This window comes from Rhineura floridana, chromosome 1 (genome assembly GCF_030035675.1).
Source record: "Rhineura floridana isolate rRhiFlo1 chromosome 1, rRhiFlo1.hap2, whole genome shotgun sequence".
Taxonomy (NCBI): domain Eukaryota; kingdom Metazoa; phylum Chordata; class Lepidosauria; order Squamata; family Rhineuridae; genus Rhineura; species Rhineura floridana.
In genome coordinates, this window is record NC_084480.1 from 61,835,561 (window position 1) to 61,855,920 (window position 20,360).

Consider the following 20,360-nt stretch of genomic DNA (forward strand, 5'->3'; position numbering starts at 1 on the left):
GCTTTCTCTGTAGGGTGAACCAAATTACGGCAGAATGAGGGGAGCACGAGCTCTTGGTGACAGAGGAAAGTAGACAGTACTTTAGGGTGAAAAGAAGGAACAGTGCAGAGGACAACTCTATCCTTGTGAAACACACAGAACTGCTTATCAACAGAGAGTGCATACAGCTCAGACACTCTACAGGCTGACGGGATGGCCACAAGAAACAAGACCTTAAAGGACAGTAGACGAAGAGAGACTTTACTGAGAGGTTCAAATGGAGGCTTTTGAAGGGCCATTAACACTTTGTGTAGGTCCCAAGTCAGGTAGCGATGAATCTTAGGTGGTGCCGACAACGTTGCTCCATAAAGGAAATGCTTGAGGAAGGGATGAGATCCCAGTGGGTTGACTGGGGATCTGGACCGTATAGCTGATAATGCCGAAGCCTTACATCTCAGGGTGTTTGGTCTGAGACCCAATGATAAGCCATCTTGGAGGAAAGACAGAATCTCGTTGATACCTGCTTTCCTAGGAAATATCCTTTTCTTCTGTGACCAAGCGGAGAAGGCCTTCCATGTACTCTTGTATATTCTAATGGTGGAAGGACATATAGAGGACATCATTGTTTCCACCGGAGGTGGAATGCCTTCCTCAGGAGACATTGCAGTTCAATTTCCAGACATTAAGCGTCAGCCACCCTAGGTCTGGGTGGAGAAGCTGACCCTGCGACAACAGGTCTTCCCTGAGAGGAACTTCCAATGGAAGGTCAAGTGATAGGTTGAGGAGTTCCAGAAACCAGGGACTCCTTGGCTACCAAGGGGCTACCAGAAGGACTGTTGCCCTTTCAGCTCGGATCTTTTGGATCACCCTGGAGATAATTGGCAGTGGCAGAAAAGCATACAACTGACTCTGAGGCCACTGGGATGTCAGAGCATCTATTCCTTCTGCCTCTGGCGTTGTGTACTGGCGAAAAACCTTTTGACCTGGTGATTGAGATGTATGGCAAAGAGGTTCACTTTGACTCTGCCGAAGCGTGGCACTATCTCCCAAAAGGCCATCGGGTGAAACTTCCATTCTCCCTGATGGACTTTCTCCCGACTCAGCCAGTCTGCTTGACTGTTGTCCTCCCTCTGAGGTATTCTGCCAGGATTGAGTCCAGATGTGTTTCTGCCCACTGAAACAGCAGAGATGCTTCTGTCTGGAAGTGGCATGAGCGCATGCCTCCCCGATGGTTCAAATGAACCTTGGCTGACATGTTGTCTGTTCTAACAAGCACCGCCCCAACTGTCTCGATTCCACGAAGTGTCTTAGAGTCAGATGAATCGCACAAAGTTCCAGAAGATTGATGGGAAGAGCAGATTCCTATGTTGACAGTGTGCATTGGCCATCACATATGGTTCCTCAGCCCATCAAGCTGGTGTCTGACGTGATTAGAGTTCATAGGGGATCCCAGAACGGCATGCCCTTTAACAGATTGGGTTTGTGTGCCCACCATAGTAGGGACTGACAGACCACTGGTGACAGTGCCAATCTCCGGTGCTGCCTGGTCGCTATCTCACTTTGGAAAGACAGTAGCACCCACTGGAGGGGATGTGAATGATGACACACCCATGGAGTTGTCTGGAAGGTTGAGACTATTATTATTATTATTATTATTATTATTAGTTTATTTATATCCTGCCTTTCGGCCAAAGGCCCTCAAGGCAGCTTACAAGAAAAATAAACACAGGTATAAAAATACAATAATATACAATATAAACAATACAATATACAAAAATTAAATTAAATAGAAACATTATCATTATCTGCACTGTCAGAAAGAGGAGGTGGTGTTAGCGGGGGGGGGAGTTCTCAAGAGGCAGAAGGATGACAGGCATTTATTACAGCGAAGCTGTTTGCTGGTTCAATATTTTCTTCCTCTCCATGTCCTCAGGCTCGCTCAGCTGCTGCTCCCTGGGCTGCTGCTGCTGATGGCAGTTTATGTCAGAGGGCAGCTGTGAGAGCTTGGGCTCAGGGATCTGGGCCGTGCCTGGAGCAGGAGGGGGAGAAGGACATGGAGGAGGCGGCTGTTGTCAAACAGAAGGCCCTGCGCCGGGAGGCCCCGCACAAGAGGCCCCGTGCCAGGGTGTTGTTGGGTAGGAGGCGCCAAGCTGTTGTTGAGCAGGAGACCCCATGCAGGGAGACCATGTGCAGGAGGCCCCGCACCGGGCTGTTGTTGAAGAAGCGGCAGCAAGGACCTGGGTCCTGCTTAGAGCAGGAGGAGGAGGAGAATGCGATGGCAGTGGCTGTTGCCGAGCAGAAGGCCCCGCGCTGGAAAGCGGCGGCAAGGGGCACTCCCCTCCTCCCCCACACCTTCTGTTGTTGTTCTGATGTTCCAGTTGTTGCTGCTGGTCGAACAGTTGTTTCCCTGTTTTTGGCATGGTGCCAGCAGGCTTGGGCCATTCGGTGGGCTCCTCTCAGGGCGGCAGTGGCAGCTGCTGGGCGCTTCCCACGCTGGTGTTTTCCTCCACAGATGAGGTGCTGGTAAGGAGGTCTGGAGAGCTGCACTTCCTCCTTGTCTCCTAGTCAGTCCTGCATTCTAGTAACCCTCCTACCCTTCTGCTCATTTCCTTTCTGCAGGAACAGCTGCCAGTTGCATAAGATGTGCTGAAGGGGAAGACAGAAGATGTGACAAATCTTGTTTATTCTATCTTGTGCCAGCCTTATGATTCCTGGCTGAGAGTCTATAGTGGCCCCCAGAGGTACTTTGCAGCTGGATGGATATAGTTGGCTCTTGACTTGGTTGATTAAGAAGCCATAGTCCTTCAGACAGGCCAAGGTGACGTGCAAATCTTTCCACCCTTGTGTAGCAATGGTGGCTGGATCAAGAAGTCATTCAGGTAAGGGAAGACATGGACTCCCTGTGTCCTGAGGTGTGCCACCAGGGTAACCATGATCTTTGTGAATACCCTGGGGGCAGACGACAGTCCCAAGGGCATGGCCCTGTACTGGAAGTGGTCCTCCCCCACCGCAAACCTGAAGTAGCGCCTGTGAGGTGGAAAAATACAGATGTGAAAGTAGGCCTTGTTCAGGTCAATCAAGGTAAGGAAGTCTCCCCTTCTCAAGGCCTCCTTGATTGATAGTAGGGTGTCCATGCAGAATTTGCAGTATTTTATATACTGGTTCAAGTTCTTCAAGTCAAGTACTGCCCTGAACAAGCTGTCTTTTTTCACAATGGTGAAGAAGAGTGAAGAGTTTCCCAGGAATCTCTCCCTTGCCAAGACAGGTTCTATTGCTGCAATGTATACTAAATGAGAAATTGTAAGATCCTCTCCCTTTTGTCTGGAGATGCCGAGATGGGATGGCATGAATCTCATTGGAGGGGAAGATGTGAATTCCAACTGCAAGCCTTACTGAAGGGTGTGTAGCACCCACTGGTCCGATGAAATCTCCCTCCATCGATGCACAAATTGCTAGAAGAGGCCTCCCACCAGAGGGGCGCTGGCATCAGAATTGATGTTTGTTTCATCGTGACTGGGATCCAAATCCCGGTCTGTTGGGGAAGTGCTGTTGGCCCTTGCCCAGGTTGCATTGTCTATTCCAGAAGGGACAGCTAGAATGGGTGTCCTTTGCCCTTCCTGATGACTTGGAGCCTCGAAAGATAAGGGTGGAATGATCTCCAAAATTATCTTTTGTCCTCCCTTTTCCTGGTGGAATGCATTGACTTCTTTTCCTTAGACTCTAGTACATCCTCCAGGGTGTCATCCCCAAATAACTTGCCTCCCACATATGGCTCTGAGGTGACATTAGAGCAGGCTGTAGGATTAGCCTCCCAATGTCGCAACCACAGGGTCCTTAAGAGTAAAAACACCAGCTTCTGATGACCTTACTGAAAACTGCATGGCATCCATAGAAGCATCTGCCATGAAGGTCACTGCCCAAGAAATTTTTAGTAGGGACTTGCGGGTTCGGGCTGGATCCTGCTGCGGGCCATCCAGGAGGTCTTCCAAACAGAGAAGGGAAGTTTTTGCAAACACTGAGGAGGCTGACGCTGCCTGAATGGAAAGCACACTCCCCACATGGATCCTCCTGAGGCCCTGATCCATTTTGCATTCTGTCGGGTCCTTGAGGTGGGCATATGAGTCCTTTGGGTTCAAGGATGGATTCAGTAAATTCACTATGGGGGCATCTACCAAAAGGACTTTCAGCCGGTCCAGGATGTGTTACTCCAGTGTATAATATTTGTTTGCGGTTGGGACAGACTTCTTAAATTTAAGTGGGGACATAAAACTCAGACTTGATGACTTTGGGTAGTAATGACAGAAGTTTCAGTACCCTTGACTTAGGTTTCAGGTCTGGACATACTACTGATACTCTAGATGCTGAGGGGGCTAGGGGATCTTCTGGGGAATTTAGACAGAATGTTTCCATGGCCTTGCACAGGAGAAAAAGAGAGTTTCCTGGAAGATCTTGTTGGTCGAAACTTCTTCGGATTCTGAGACCCCACTCCATTCTTCTTCGTCTAGAACAATTAACTCATTCTCTGGGTCGACAGTTGTATCATCTTGGGGGTGAGGGTGTCTACCCTGGGCTGTGGCATAAGGATAAAGTGATGTGTGTTTCGGTGGTGGCCGCATGGTTGAAGACGAGTGGGCTATGGAGGGACCCTGCACCACTTGCACCCTCAATGGTGCACAGATGGATGATGCTGATGTCACTGTGTCCTCTGGTAGTTGCTGCATGGGAGCTGACAGGTCCATCAAAAGTGAAGTCCTCAGCTGGTCCTTCAATTACTGCAGCATGTGAGCTGATAGTTGCAACTGAAGAGGCTGAGCATGAGAACAACAGGGCTGGTGCACTCCGAACTGCAGCTCAAGAGCATAGGGAGAAGAGGGAAGGGTTTGGGACCCTCCTCTCCCAGCATCTTGCTGAGCTTTGGGAAACGTGGGTGCTTCGAGAAACCCTGTGAAAACCTCAGGAGAGGATCTAGTAGAAAAAATAGCATATAAGGAAGGGTGGGGTTGAGCACAGTCTTCCTCAGATAAGGATTCTTGGTCTCTCAGTGTCCTGCATGTGGTGCTGTGAGAGTCTTTTCCTACAGCTCCCTTCTGGATACTAGGACCTTGATCGTTATGGCTGACCTGCCTGATATCCACAAGTGCCCCGCCTTCTGAAGCCACCCTGCCCATCAAAATATATGCCTCAGCCACCTCCTGCCTCCTGGTAGAGGAGCGGGTATTGCTGCCTCTGCCTCAGCATTCATATTTAACAAAGGCCCTGAGGCTTGTCTTGGTAATGGCGCTGGTGCTGAGTTGGATCTGGGCAGAGGCGGGAGCGGTCTAAGCCTTTTCACAGGTTTCTTGGATTTGCGGGTTGCTTTGCCCGTGGGAACAATGGTGCTGTGGGGCTTACAGGAGCCAAGAGCTGCACTGTGGGAGGAAGAAGACACACATGTGTGGCTGGAGAGTCTCCGTGTTATCCCTCCATGGACGGGGTTGAAAAACTGCTGGCGGTGGCGGGGGGGTAGATTGGAGTGGCATGCTGTAGGCGACAACGCTTCCTGTGGGGGAACCTGTTGACGCTGATAAAGTGCTTGCCACTGAGGTCCCAATGAAAGCTGGTGTGCACTGCATTGCCATATCTCATTGTGGGGGAGCCGTTTGAAGCTGCTAAGGCGCTTGTCACTGAGGCCCCGATGAAAGCTGGTGCACACCATGAGGCTAGTGAGGGGGGGAGTCAGCTAGCAAGCGGTGGGAAAAGAGCCAGTCCTTAGGGCGGGGGTTCACCCTCCCTCACCAGTGACTATCCTCTGCAGAGAAGCCTCTGGGAGAGGTGGGAACCCCCCTTTTTTAAAAAACGCAAGGAAAAATCCGAGGAGAAATGTACACAGTAAGAAAGCAGAGAAAAATAACTAGGGAAAGAAACACAGAGACATGATACAGGCCTGAACCAATGGAGCAGAGAGAGAAATCAACAATTCTTGGTGAAGGCAGAAAGAAAACTGTGGCAATGAGCTACGCAGACCAGGAAGTCCCTGCAAAATGCAACAGTGCTTTTTCTGCCTTCAACCGCTAGGTGGAGCTAGCTACCCACCTGAGATCATCTTTTCTATGCACAGGAGTATTGAAAATGGAAATGGACTGCCTTCAAGTTGATCCCAACTTATGGTGACCCTATGAATAGGGTTTTCATGGTAAGCGGTATTCAGAGGGGGTTTACCATTGCCTTCCTCTGAAGCTGAGACGCAGTGACTGGCCCAAGGTCACCCAGTGAGCTTCATGGCTGTGTGGAGCTTTGAACCCTGGTCTCCCAGGTCGTAGTCCAACACTCTAACCACTACATCACACTGGCTCTCTGCAGGAGAATTACTCCCACATTAAAGCCTCTTTCATAAAAAATAAAAGACAAATATAAAGCTGACATTTTGAAATATAAATTCAGACACATAATGAATAAAGCATTTTAAATCTTGTCTTAGAAGTTAATTATGGGGAAAGGTTCCAAGCTTAGAAAACTGCCTGATATTATAGATAAAAAATTATAAATGCCTATATTACAAATATAGCTCCTATATAGCTTACACATATGGCTCCTACTGGGAGAAGGGGTGTGATATAAATAAAATAAATAAATAAATATGTGACAAAGTACATTGTAATGTTACAATTCCAACATAAACTAAATTAAATGTGATGACTGTAACATATTTATAGTCAACAAAATCTGAACACAGCAATCTGTAAAGGGATAAAAAAATAGGTTGCTGTTTTAATAATTGGAGATCTTTGGTAACATAATTTTATCACAATGTATTAAAATATACATTATAAAAATACATATTAAAATGCATGCTAACTTTACATATCTGCGTAGGCTTACCTAAACCAAAACATTTTTAGCAGGCACTGAAAGTACAGTGAGGTGCCTGCCTTATGTTAATGGACAAGGAGTTCCAGAATGTAGGTGCTGCCATGCTGAAAGATTCCTTACAAGTGCAGAACAGACATTAAATTGCAGTTGTAAAAGTGCCAGTTCCACAGATCGAAGTGGCCAAGTGGGCATATATGGGGCTAAGCAATGCCTCAAGTAAACTGGTTCCAAGTTGTTAAAGGCTTTATATACTAATAACAACACCTTGAATTTGGCCTGGTAACAAATTTGCAGGGTCTCACTCCTGTAAGCAAATGGGCTGCAGCATTCTGCACAACTTGCAGTTTTTTCTGGGCCTAGCACAAGGGAAGCTCCATCTAGAGTGTAGTACAGTAACCCAACCCAAAGGCAAAGAACTGCACCAAAGTATGTCAATAATTCTATTAATAATCTTCTAAAAGTACCATAAATTGTGTTACTATAGTGTTCATTATAAAATCATACCATTTAATTCTAATTCTTCAGTTTTGATTTGTCCTCATGAAATGTGTAACTATTATTTTGACAGCATTTTATAAAAATACCTACATTTCCCAGATTCTTTTCTGTTCATTTCTCTAGGTGTGTAATTCCATTCCTTTGGGACAGTCTTCAGCAAACTTTCAGGAACAATTTGCTTGTGTTGATAGGTTCCATAGTTCTCTGTTGCTTCCCATGAATGCATCAAAGAAATTACCTGCTTCACAATACCCTTAACTGAGTTTACCAAACTCAGCTTCAAGCATCTGATAACCTCCGGTTCTGACTCAACACAACTAAAAACTTTTGGAGACAAAAATAATAATTATAATAAAACATTAACAAAGATGAACCACTTGCATGTTAGTATTTTTAGAAGTTTTATGTACTATTTCAGTGTTAGATTCCTATAATAAAAATCACCCAGAGAAAAATAAGTTTGTCCATGACAATACTATGTAATCAAATACTGCACTTTTATAAATTATGGATTGTATTCAACAATTGTTCTGTCGGAATGATCTCCCTCTCTCCTCCCCCCACCCACTCCCTAAATCTGTTCTGGGAGTGCTCCAAACCTTTCAGAACAGATTTGGGGATAGCATGGGACATGCATGGGGATTAAACTGTAATCCTGAGGGCAGGGACTCTTTTATCACTCATATTTGTAAATTACTCTGGAAGCCTTTCTTGGCTGAAGAGCAGAATAAAAATGCTTTAAATGAATTATTGCTATAGAAAGCACCAAGTTAAATCTGCAAGAAAGAGGCACCTGAAATGAATTTCAAACTGAAAATGCCTGATGGTACCACATATGGATAATATAATAATATACACCACTCAACAACCCGCTGTCAAGAGTTTGCACGACATTTTGCGGATAAAGTCGCTCAGATTCGCTCTGACTTAGACGCTAGGATTGATACAGTCTCAGGGGATGTACCTTTGGCGCCTGCCTGTCCAATATTGATGGATTCTTTTCAATTTGTGCAGCCTGATGATGTGGACAGGATCCTTGGAGAGATGAGAGCCACCACATGTCTGCTGGACCCTTGCCCTTCCTGGCTTATAAAAAAGGCCAGAGAGGGACTGGCTGAGTGGGTGAAAGGAGTGGTCAACGCCTCCTTACAACAAGGCAGAATTCCAAGATGCCTAAAGGAGGCAGTTGTGAGACTTTTATTAAAAAAAACCTTCCCTGGACCCCTTAAACATGGATAACTACCGGCCAGTGTCCAATATTCCATTCTTGGGTAAGGTAATAGAGCATGTGGTGGCCTCCCAGCTCCAGAGATTCCTGGATGAAACAGAGTATCTAGATCCATTTCAATCTGGTTTCAGGCCTGGGTATGGGACGGAGACGGCTTTGGTTGCCTTGGTGGACGACCTACGCAGAGAACTGGACAGGGGGAGTGTGTCCTTGTTGGTTCTGCTGGACCTCTCAGCGGCTTTCGATACCATTGACCATGGTATCCTCCTGGACCGCCTAGCTGGGATGGGACTTGGGGGCACTGTTTTGCAGTGGCTTCGGACATTCTTGGAGGGGCGAACCCAGAAGGTGGTATTGGGGGACTCCTGTTCGACTCCTTGGCCATTGGCCTGTGGAGTCCCTCAGGGTTCAGTTTTGTCCCCTATGTTATTTAACATCTACATGAAACCGCTGGGAGAGGTTGTTCGGGCGTTTGGAGTTCGGTGCCACCAGTATGCTGATGACACCCAGCTCTATTTCTCCTTTCCACCTTCTTCCAAGGAAGCTGTCTTAGTTTTAAACTGGTGTCTGACGTCAGCTGTGGATTGGATGAGGGTGAACAAATTGAGGCTTAATCCAGACAAGACAGAGGTGCTCCTGGTCACTCGTAAGGCAGATCAGGGAATAGGGATACAGCCTGTGCTGGATGGGGTTATACTCCCCCTGAAGACACAGGTTCGCAGTTTGGGTGTGCTCCTGGACTCAGCTTTAAATTTGGATTCCCAGGTTTCTGCAGTGGCCAGGAGGGCTTTTGCACATTTGAGATTAGTGCGCCAACTGCGCCCGTTCCTTGAGCCGTCTGATCTGGCCATGGTGACACATGCCTTAGTCACATCCCGTTTAGATTACTGTAACGCGCTCTACGTGGGGCTGCCTCTGAAGACTGCTCGGAAACTTCAGCTGGTACAACATGCTGCAGACAGAATGTTAACTGGGGCTGATTACAGGGACCATACAACTCCCCTGTTACAAAAGCTCCACTGGCTGCCAGTTTGTTTCCAGACACAATTCAAAGTGCTGGTGTTGACCTATAAAGCCCTACACGGCTTGGGTCCAGGCTATTTGTCAGACTGCATCGCCCTCTATGTGCCTGCCCGGGCCCTGAGATCTTCAGGAGAGGCCCTTCTTTGAATACCTTCATCCACACAAGTACAACTAGTGAGGATACGAGATAGGGCCTTCTCGGTGGCTGCCCCTAGGCTTTAGAATTCCCTCCCCAAGGAGATAAGAATGGCCTCTTCTCTGCAGTCCTTTCGTCGACAGGTAAAAACCTTCTTATTTCAGCAGGTCTTTGATTCCGAAGGCGGCTAAGGATAGGCCCAAAAGGTCATATTGCTCTTGCTTGTTTATTTTTTAATTATTCTGATTTTATGAGTATAGTTTTTAATTATCAGAAACAGTTTAATGATATTTTAAATTAGAGTTCATTTTTTAATTATATCTGTCTATATTTATTTACTTATGTATTATATGCTTTTAACTTTGGTAGGTTTTAATTGTATCTGTTTTTTATCTGGAAGCCACCGTGAGTTCCAATTTGGAAAAACGGCGGGGTATAAATAAAGTTAATAAATATATATAAATATGGTTCTCAACGTTTCAGAACTGAAGCATAGGGTCGCCATAAGTCGTAATTGACTTGAAGGCATATAACAACAACAAAACAGTTCACAGAAATGTTGTTGCCCATCTGGCATCATAAGGAAGACCTTCTGGGGCAGATCGGGAGGGTGGTACAGGGGGAAAGAGAAATTGGTGAAAATCACCTCCTCTTTCTCCAATGGAGAATCACATAAGCAAAACTCCACTCACAGCAAGTCTGGATCCAATCCATCAAAAACCAATTTCACCACATTCTTCATACCTGATATATTGTATAAACAATCCCACACTTGTTCTTTTTCCATGTAGTTCTCAAGAACACCACCAAGTGATTTGGGTGATAAAGTACAATAAGACAGCACTGTAAAGATTGCTTCAGTCAGACTAGGTTCTTTGTTGCTTTTCATGTTCAGGCAAATACTTTTTTTTCTACCTTTGGACAATTCAGATTCTTGAAGAAAGAAAGAAGAAAAGTCAAGGTACTAGTAAAAATACAAATGGGACCTGCAATAAATTATTGCAGTATATCTTCACCTTCTAACAAGAGTGATCCTGTTCAAAATTCCAGCCAACCAGGCATGCCTCCTCTAGGATACTCCATTCTGTTTCCCACTTCCTGTTTTTCTTTTCCAACTGTTATTCAACATTCTGTGACCACTGATCATGCTTAATTCTCACTGAACTGGGGGTTTGGGAGGGAGGCTGTTTTTTCAGAATTTTTGATTCTGCAAACCTCAAGGTCCTCCTGCTCCCAAGCATGAGGATATTTACCTCTTGTTTCTCAGTGACCTTTGTTTTGCTTCATTTCTGTCAGCACCCATGTTCATTATTACAGGGAATGATGCAAAGGCCAGAAACCAAAAGAAAACTCTGCATGGTTCATGTACACAATTGTGGGCCCTTCGTATTAAAGAAAAAATTAGTTTCCAGGGTGTTAATGTCCACTAATAAACAAAGAAATATAGCAATGGGCTGAGTGCAGTAGTCTCTGGTATGGTAGGTCAGAGCTACTGTCTTGACACCAGCACTTCTGTAGCTTATCTGGATGGGGCAAGGTGGCAGTACTTTGGAGCTATGCAGACACACCAGCAAAGTCAATCCAGGTATGCTTCCGTGATGCTAATGTCAGGAATGCAGCTCTGTGGCTCTGCCCCATCAAATTGATCACTACAGGCTAAATGAACAAATAGTCTGACCTGGTGTGAGGCTCCTAGGTTCCTATATTGCTACAGCAGGGATAACTTTTCAGTTGTTGTTGGACTCCATCTCCCATCAGACCTAGCCACCATAGCTAGGGGTAAGTGATGAGGGGAGTTGTACTCCAACAACATCTGGAGGACCACAGTTTCCTACCCCTCTGGTTTGGAGTGCTAGACTCAAACTTGAGAATTTATAGCTATATGGCGGTGGGGAACTCCATCCTTTTTCTTTTCCTTTCTCCTGAAATGTCCCTGAATAGTGCACAAAGGGGATTAACAGCACATATCACCTAAATCATAATCCCACCAAGATATTCACCATAAGCTATTATGGGTGGTAGCAGGCTAATTCCTTCTTCTTTTCCTTCCAGTTTTCTTCCCCTCCACCCCAATCACAGCTAGCTACAGGTCAGGCCATCTTGATTTTATTTTTTTAAAAAATCTTTACAAACGTATATACTTCTCTCTACTTAAGGAGTACCCTGATTATGAAGAAACCACAATCTTAGTTTTGGGTGTTCCCGTTTTACTAACAAAAATGATAGCCACTTAATCTTGAATGTAATTTGCCATCTGTCTGTGGAAAGATGTGGGGGGCCAGAGTAGCCCTGACCTCCTGACATGGATGTTATCTGCTTTCTACCAGATTTGTAGAGGGGTTGCTCTTTGTTCCACCATTGAGGCCTTTAGACCTAGGGAGGACATCAACTGATGGATGACAGAAACTCCTTCAAGCCCCCTTCTATGAAGATTCCAACTGCCACTGAGCCAGAAAGAACTTTATGGCAGGAGTATAATCCTCCTGAACTAATCATTGCTCTCTGCTCTGCTCCTTGGTTTGGTCAGGCAGTTGGTGCTTCTGGGAACTGGCTGTGCTCTGCCCTACTGCCAAGGCCAAGACAGTTAAAACATAAGTAGACATCAGACAAAGGGCAGAGTTTGTCCCTTTGCTCTATAGTAGATCTACATGTGGGCACCCCGGCATCCTGCTGAGAATGGATGATTGGTCGATATTACCACCTAGTGACCAAGGACAGGACATGCACTGCAGAGCTGAGGAAGTAGGCATTGCTCACCAACTAAATTCTCCAGTCCATTTCATTATGAAACCAGGAAGGATTGCCACATCAGGACATACAATGTATAGTGAGAGAAAAAAGACAATGAAAGGGCACAATGGGAACCAAAGAAAACAGTCAAGGACTACTTCCTCAAATAGACAATGAACACTGATTCGTAACAATAGTGCATGAAAAATAGTCCTAGCATATAACTATCTACAGGATAGACCCTGACAAGAATACAGAGGCAATTGGCAATTAACAGCAGAATAGAGAACAGTAAACTATGCAGACTATGCAGACTTGCAGGCACCTCAGAAAAGTAGGGAGAGGCCTTGATGGCCTGTCATCCAGAAAAATCAATGTTCAGGTGAGACCAATGGTCCACTTTTCTGGATGACAGTCTTATCGAGTGGGATGTACCAAAGCAGCCCCAATATAACAGGAACCCCTGGCTGCTTAAGTCTGCAGCACCACTTGTTGCAGACCTTATCTTGCAGCCTACTTGTTGCAGAACAAGGAGGCTTCAGCAGATTCACATATTTCAATTTTATAATGCTTAATAAATGTTAAAGGAGCAGACTGTGATGTTCCTGCTTATATTGTAAATATGGTAAAAGTGTTGGTTATATAGAAGATATATGGTAAGTGGAGTGAAAGAGGAGGGGGAGTACATGAGCAGTAGAATGCTGGATGATTGGTTGAGCGTTTGAATGGCTGGGAGTATAAATGGAAGAATGACAGTTGAATCAGGGAGGTGGATGTTGGAGGTTTAGAGAGGTGAAAGAGGTTTTGGTGGTGTTTGGAGGTTGGTGTTGGTGTTGAGAGTGAGTCGGAGTCCTGAGGCAATTAATGAGAAGTAAAGTACATGTCAGAACATATATGAAACCATAAGCTTGTCAGCAAAGTAATTAAGTAATCTTGTTATTTTTAGTGTTCAATAAATATTTCTTGGTTTGCAAAAAGTCTGATTCTTCAGCTGGGATACACAATCCAGGGGCGATGGTAGAGTAACCAAGGCTGAACAGTAATTGTATTGAATGGTGGCAGCGGCGGAGGACAAGATATTGCATCCAGTACCACAGAGAAACCCAGGGCTGTAAGCTTCAGTGCAAGAGGCTGCAGGGGGGGGGGGGTTGGGAATTACCTATAACCATAGATACAAGGTATCGAGATAGCCTGGCAGAGACTAAGGCACAGTCTAAAGGTTATATGAGATACAGAGTGTTGGGTAGTAAGGCCTAGCAGGGGGATCTTCTGAGAACTGTGCTAGAGCTGTAAAGGGTAAGAAGAAAACCTGACATTCCTGTCTGCTGGTAGCCACAAGTGAGAGCTTCACAGGTGGTGCCGGGGAAGGACATCACACAGACCAAGTGGCCACTCTACAAATATCTACCAGGGAAGCACTGGTTGCAGAGGCCACCATGGCTGACGTTAACCTTGTGGAATGTGTCATCATGTTAGATGGGGATTCATAGACCAGAGTAATGCAGGCCTTCAGCCAAGAGGCCAAAGTTGCCAAAAATATTTTCTTGCCCAAGATCCTTGGGAGGAAGAAAACAAATATAGTCTGTGGTCCATAAGTCCTTTGTATGGTTGATGTAGATCTTAAGGGCCCTCCAGACATCCAACAAGAGCCATGCTTTCTCCAAGGGATAAATGGGATGAATATGAGATCTTGATCGTGGTGGAAAGAGGTGTTCACCTTTGGGACAAAGGTGGGGTCAGACTAAGGATCATGCGGTCTTTGTGAAAAATACAAAGGTGTCAGGCTATGGAGAGAGCACCCAACTATGATATACATCAGGTGGTAATTACTATAAGGAACAGCACCTTATAGTATTCAAAGAGGAACCAACTGGAGGGGCTCAAAGAGGGGTGCACCTGCAGTAATTAGTCAAGTCCCAGGATGGACATGGAGGATGACCAGGTAAGAAGACAAAGCTGCCTCTTGGAGGAAATGATGCATCAGGGGATAGCTGAAGTTTGATAGCACAGAGTGCTCACTTTCACTTCCATCTTGAGACCCTAGTGGGGGAAAACCAGAACTTGCTGAATGGAAGCCATGGACAGACTGATGTTCTGGGTGGCACACCAACAAGCAAAAGACTTCCAGGTATATTGATAAATTCTGGTCATAGATCAATGCCATGAGCCAAGGATGACATCTACAATGTCAGAAGAGAACTCAGAATGTTTTAGGCACCTTTGTTCAAGCGCTATGCTGTCAGCTTCAAGCAGACACTGTGACAACAGGTCTGGATGATGAGGAAGATCCTACAGTTCCTCCATGGACAGCTGGGCAGGTCAGGGCCATTGGGGCACCAGCAGAACCACTTAAGCATTCTCTTCCTGCAGTTTCCTCAGGGTGTGGGCTAGAAGAGGAACTGGGGGGAAAGTTTGGAGGAGTCCCTCCAGCCACCAGAGCAAAAGACCAACTAATGCCTTTGTACTGAGCTTCTGGTAATGGTGAAGAAGTGTAATTTCCATTCCCATTGAAGGATTAATTTGCTCCTTAGTTGCTCCACATGGAGAGAGGAGAGGTGGACTTTGGCCAGTCAAAGAGAAGGCTGGTCTCAGCTGGACCACCCTCAACTCCAGCCAATTGATATTGTGACATGCCTCCAGGTTGGATCAGCGGCCCTCCACGAACTCTGAAGTTCAAATACAATAAATAAATAAATAAATAAATGGGCTCCCCAACCAGAGAGAATTGTGTTAGTGGTAAGGAAAGTTCTTGGAGGATCTGGAAAGGAGCACTCCTCTGTAAGTGTTCCAGACTGGCTCATTACTGGAATGACTCACAGAGTGCACAAGACAGATAAATCAGTGCTCGGAGTTGGTGATGTTGGACTGGTACAGGAGAAACACCCACTGGAATGGCCGAGCGTGACAATGCACCCAAGGGTCAAAATGAACAGGCCCAGGACCTTGGCCAGGGACATCACACTTGTGGACTGACTCTTCACTGGGGATGTTGCAGTGCCAACAATGGCCTGAATGCTCTCCAGTGACCAGAAGACAAGGCACTATGTGGTGTCCAGAATCATCCCAAAATGCTGGAAACACTGAGATGGAATGAGCTGACTTTTCTCCAAGTTGATGAGGAAAACCTTATTTCTCAGGGTGATGAGAGTTCTCTGACATGATTCTGGGCTTGGGAAAAAACTGTCTGCCCATACAAGACGTCAGTGAGGTACAGGTAGGTATGGACACCCTGGAGGTGAAGATGGACCATCAGGATAACCATATTTTTCATGAAAACCCCTGGAGCTGATGAGAGACCAAACGGGAGCACTCAATATTGGTAGTGATGAGGCCTATACATAAACCTGAGGAACTTCAGGTGCAGAGGCAGGATAGGGCCATGCAGGTATACTTCTTTCAGGTCAATGGAGGCCAAGCAGTCTCCCAGCTGGAGTGGATGGTGTTCAGGGATTACTTCTTGAACCTGTGATATTTTACAAATTAGTTGAAGAACTTTAGGTCCAAGATGGCCCTCCATAAGAAGTCTCATTCTGGAATAACAAACAAGATGGAGTAGATGCCAGAATAGAAGTATGTGGGATCCACCCGCTCAATTGCGCAAATGTCCAGCAGAAGTTGGCTTGCAACTACCACAATGCCTTACTTTTTTAAAAAGAGACTAGTGATGGCAGGAATCTCATTGGAGGATTCTGTTGTAACTCTATGGTGTAACCCTGCATGATCCGCATGAATCCGCTGTGATGGCCTTCCAGGCAGCAGAGCACTGAAGCAGCCTGCCCCTCTCCAGAATAATGTCAATGTTGGTGGTAATGGCTACCCTTCCCTGCATAAGTGGGACTGGCAGGCCTGCCTCCAGACTGGTTCTGTGATCACCCTGGTAAGGAGGCCTGTTCCATGAGTGATAGGAGGAACAGTAGTCACAGCCCATTTGAAAGGGCCAAAGAGACTGGAAAGGCTGGTATGATGAGTAACTGTGATAAGACTGTATCTCCTTTTCATAATGACTAAGAAAGGACATGCTTAAGCACATCTTCACTGAATAATTTAGTGCTCACATATGGAGATGTTCATAGATTGGCCTGAGTCATCCATGTCGGCTTTGTCCCAATGGTGGAGCCACAATGTTCTGTGGGCCACCAACCCAGATGCCAGAAATTGGGTTGAGAACTGAATGACATCTAGATTGGCATCAGTGACAAAGGCAGCTGGTTCTATGCAATTTCAATAGTATTTTACTAACCTTTTCTCATCTAGCTAAAACATGGAAGCCCAAGTGAAGACAGAGGCTGCATACGAAGCCCTGACAGAGTAGGCAGTAGCCTCACGGGATGTGTGTATAGCAAAGTCAAGTCTGAGCTCCCTAGCATCTTTAAGTTGGGCATTCCCCTCTTTGGGAAGAAGAGATTAGATATCAGACTAGAATTAGGTGCATCCATAGCTGGGACTCTTAAAAAGTTCATAAATGTGGTTCCAAGGGATATTGGCCTGAGAAGTCTCCTACCAGAGCACAAAAGGAGTCCCACTCATTTCTGGGCAATCTTCTCCAAGGGTTCCAGCACAGGAATCATACGGATAGATGATTTAGGTTCCCTTAGGACAGCTGCCTCAGTTATTTATTTATTTATTGTATTTGTATACCGCCCCATAGCCGAAGCTCTCTGGGCAGTTTACAGTAACTAAAAACATTAAAAACAAATATACAAGTTTAAAACACATCTTTTAAAAACAATTTCAAACACAATTTAAAAATTTTTAAACAATTTTAAAAAACACATGCTAAAATGCCTGGGAGAAGAGGATAGAGCAGGGGTAGGCTCCCCCGGGGCTCTGCCAATCCCAGCACATCAAGTTTTATGAAGGAGAGGCATAAAATGTATTGGCTGGAAAAGACAATGAGATGTGGACTTCTCCACCCCCCTTCAGAACATTCTGGAATGATTAAGGACCTAAGGTTTCAGCATTTGGGAGAAGCTGAGATGGCTAACAGTTTACCACAGGGGGTATCATAGAACTGGGGGATGGATCCTTTCCCTCACTAGAGGAGTGGTCTGCCTGCTCAACATGGTGGGTATTGGCATTGAGCCTTGTGCCCTCTAGGCTCCATAAGGCAGTGGGCAGAGGCTGTATAGGTGCTTGTGATGTGGGAGGAGGTCAGAGTTAATTCAAGAAAGACCTAAGTTTAGCAGTCCCCATCTTCTCCAGGAAGTTGCGCAGAGATTGCCGAAGCAGACAGGTCTCTGGCCATATCTACTAGAAGGGATTCCCTCAGTTGTTCCTTCAATTGTTGTAGCATCAGGGGTGAAAACTGCAGTTACAGTGGCTGAGCATGGACACACAGTGGTTAAGCACTCCCTCTTTCAGGCTCCTGCTGGGGGCCTCTTGAAATCCTGAGAAGGCCTCAGGAGAAGATGTGGTGGAGAAAATATAGTTTAAAGATGGAGGAGGTTGCCCCCCTTCCTCCTCAGAGAGAGGTTCTTGGTCTGTTTACAATCTGCAAGCAGAGCTGTGGGTGTCCTGCACAGCCACTCCACATCTATTGCCATCCTCCTCCTACACATCACATTCCAGCCTATTTGCTTCGGAATATGAGTCCTCTGGAGCCTCCCTGCCTGGCTGAAAACATGCCTCAGGAACCTCCTGGCTGCTGGTGGAGGGGCGGGCTAGTGTTGTCTCTAACTTCTGGCAGTCTGGGATAGGGGGGAGCAGTTTGGCCTTCTTGGCGGAAACCATGGATTTTGTGGTTGCTTTCCCCATGAGAGCAACCTACAGTGCAGGGCTTACAGGGGCAGCAATTGAAATGGCAGCCTGTAGGTGATGCTGTGGGTCTGTATGGAGACAGGAAGCTGAACAGTGGGCGGTGGCTGTGGATGACTGCATCGGGCCTGCTGTGCCCTGCACTGATGGTGAGTGGTGGGAGAGGGTGCTAACGGTGAGCTGGTTGTTGGTGGCCACGAAAGGCTCCACTGGGCCTGCTGCAGCCTGAGCTGAGGGTGGGGCGTAAGCAATGAGATCACAGTTGACAGCCATGAATGGCGCCATTGGGCTTTTAGCGGAGTGAGGCAAGGAGAAGCGACATGGGGGTAGGTGGTCAGATGGCTGTTGGCAGCTGAGAAACACTCCTCTGGGCTTGCTACGGTCCCGGGTGAGGTGAGGAGAACGATTTCACTGCTGATGAGATTGCAGCAGCAGGCTGGGAGGGAGGGAAAGTCGATGCCTTGCGTTCTGGAGCCTCTAGTGCTTGAAGCCCTACCCGGCACCTGATGGCACAAGAAACGCCTTGAGTTGGGTGGGCTCCTTCCCTCATGGCCAAAATATTTTTATTTCATTTTTTAAAGAATACCCAGAGGAATGGGGATGGGAAAAAAAACACCGCCTGACACAAGAGGAAGAATACAACAACAGAACAAGCACAAACAGAAAGGTACAGGCCTGAACAAAGAGAGCAGAAAGTGAAGTCAATCGTCTTTGGTGAAGGCAGAAAGAGAAAGTTGGCAAGGAGCTACAGAGAGCAGGAAGTCGCTGCAAAATTGAACAGTGCTTTCTGCCTTCAACCACTAGATGCAGCTAGCTACCCACCTGAGGTCATCTTTCCATGCACAGGAGAAATGGGACAGCAAGAAGGAGGGAGACAGCATGGGGCAAAAAATGAAGTCAGTTGGTCTGTGAAGGCTGGGCAGGACTTAGGGCTTGCAGGGGAAAAGCCACCGGGAGAGGGAAAGCTGGTTGGAAGGGCTGCGATAGTAAAAATGGCAAAATAAAAAGAGCTGTTTTCCTTTGAGGGAAAGCCAGGGAAGGAATAGGGAAGAATGACAGAGGCTAGGCAGTAGCTAGAGAATACACTCACAGGAGCTAGAGCAGGAGCTAGGATTGTGGGATCCACCTTGAACAAGGACAAGAAATGGACTGGAGTATCTAGCCAGTGAACAACACCTACTTCTTCAACTCTGCAGTGCATTTTCTGTCCTCAGACGCTAGATGGCAATATCAATCCGCTTGATGGACTGCCACCCAGGGAAAATGTGAATAACTTTATTCAGATATGTTTGTAAGCCACTTTGTACTATGAAAATTGCTTTGAGACTGTATTGTTGAAAAGCAGCATATACATATTCTAAATTAATAAATAAAACAAAAAACTGTTTTCTCATTTCAATTTTTATATTTATATTTTTTCATACAAATGTCTAAAATGTGTAAGTTAAAAACATTACTTCAGTATTTAACTAGTGTAATTAGGGTATTTTGGCTCATTAATCCCAGTTTTGTCCTTCTAATTAAAAGGGGAGTTTAGATGTGTTTTTGAACAGCAGCCCCTATTCCATGGCAAACTTTTTTTTGAACCATGTGAGTGTGGTGGTGATTTTAAAAAATAGTTTATGATGTGGTATAGGAGCCTGCTCTTCAAAGATTATTATTATTTTTTATTAGATTTATATTCTGGCTTTCCTCCCAGTAGGAGCCCAGGGCGGCAAACAAAAGCACTAAAAACACTCTAAAACATCATAAAAACAGACTTTAAATTAAAACAAAGCATCCTTAAAAACATATTAAAACAAAACACATTTAAAAACATCTTTTTTTAAAGGATAAAAAAAATCACATTTAGTAGATTTGGTATGGCCAAGTCCTTGAGATGTTTAAAGTAGCTCTTTATATCTTAGCCACAGACTGCTCCATGGGGATTGGTTTCCCCAGTATTAGATTTGTTCTAGACAGGATAGACAATTGGGGCTGGAAGAGTAGATATGCACTGGCAACCAACTTCCTCTGCCTGTCTTATGCATTTATACAATTCTCTAACTTGTCTAATACTTTCAGAACATGTAGAATCCTCTGGAGTACATGGAGATAAATTAAGTTCATTTTAGTTTCCAGCCCGGGTGGTGGTGGTGTAAGCAGAGCTTGGAAGTAATTAGT

The 20,360-nt window shown here is 45.7% G+C and overlaps 1 protein-coding gene across 1 annotated transcript in view; it reads right to left on the reverse strand.

Moving 5' to 3' along the window:
* The window catches only part of KIAA0825 (KIAA0825 ortholog), a 413,025-nt gene that overhangs the window by 209,524 nt on the left and 183,141 nt on the right, over nucleotides 1-20,360 (reverse strand). The window contains exons 14-15 of the mRNA XM_061622304.1: nucleotides 10,458-10,646; nucleotides 7,417-7,650 (exon numbers count right to left, since the gene is read on the reverse strand). Coding sequence (XP_061478288.1) covers nucleotides 7,417-7,650; nucleotides 10,458-10,646 — 423 coding nt within the window. The remainder of the gene's footprint in view (nucleotides 1-7,416; nucleotides 7,651-10,457; nucleotides 10,647-20,360) is intronic.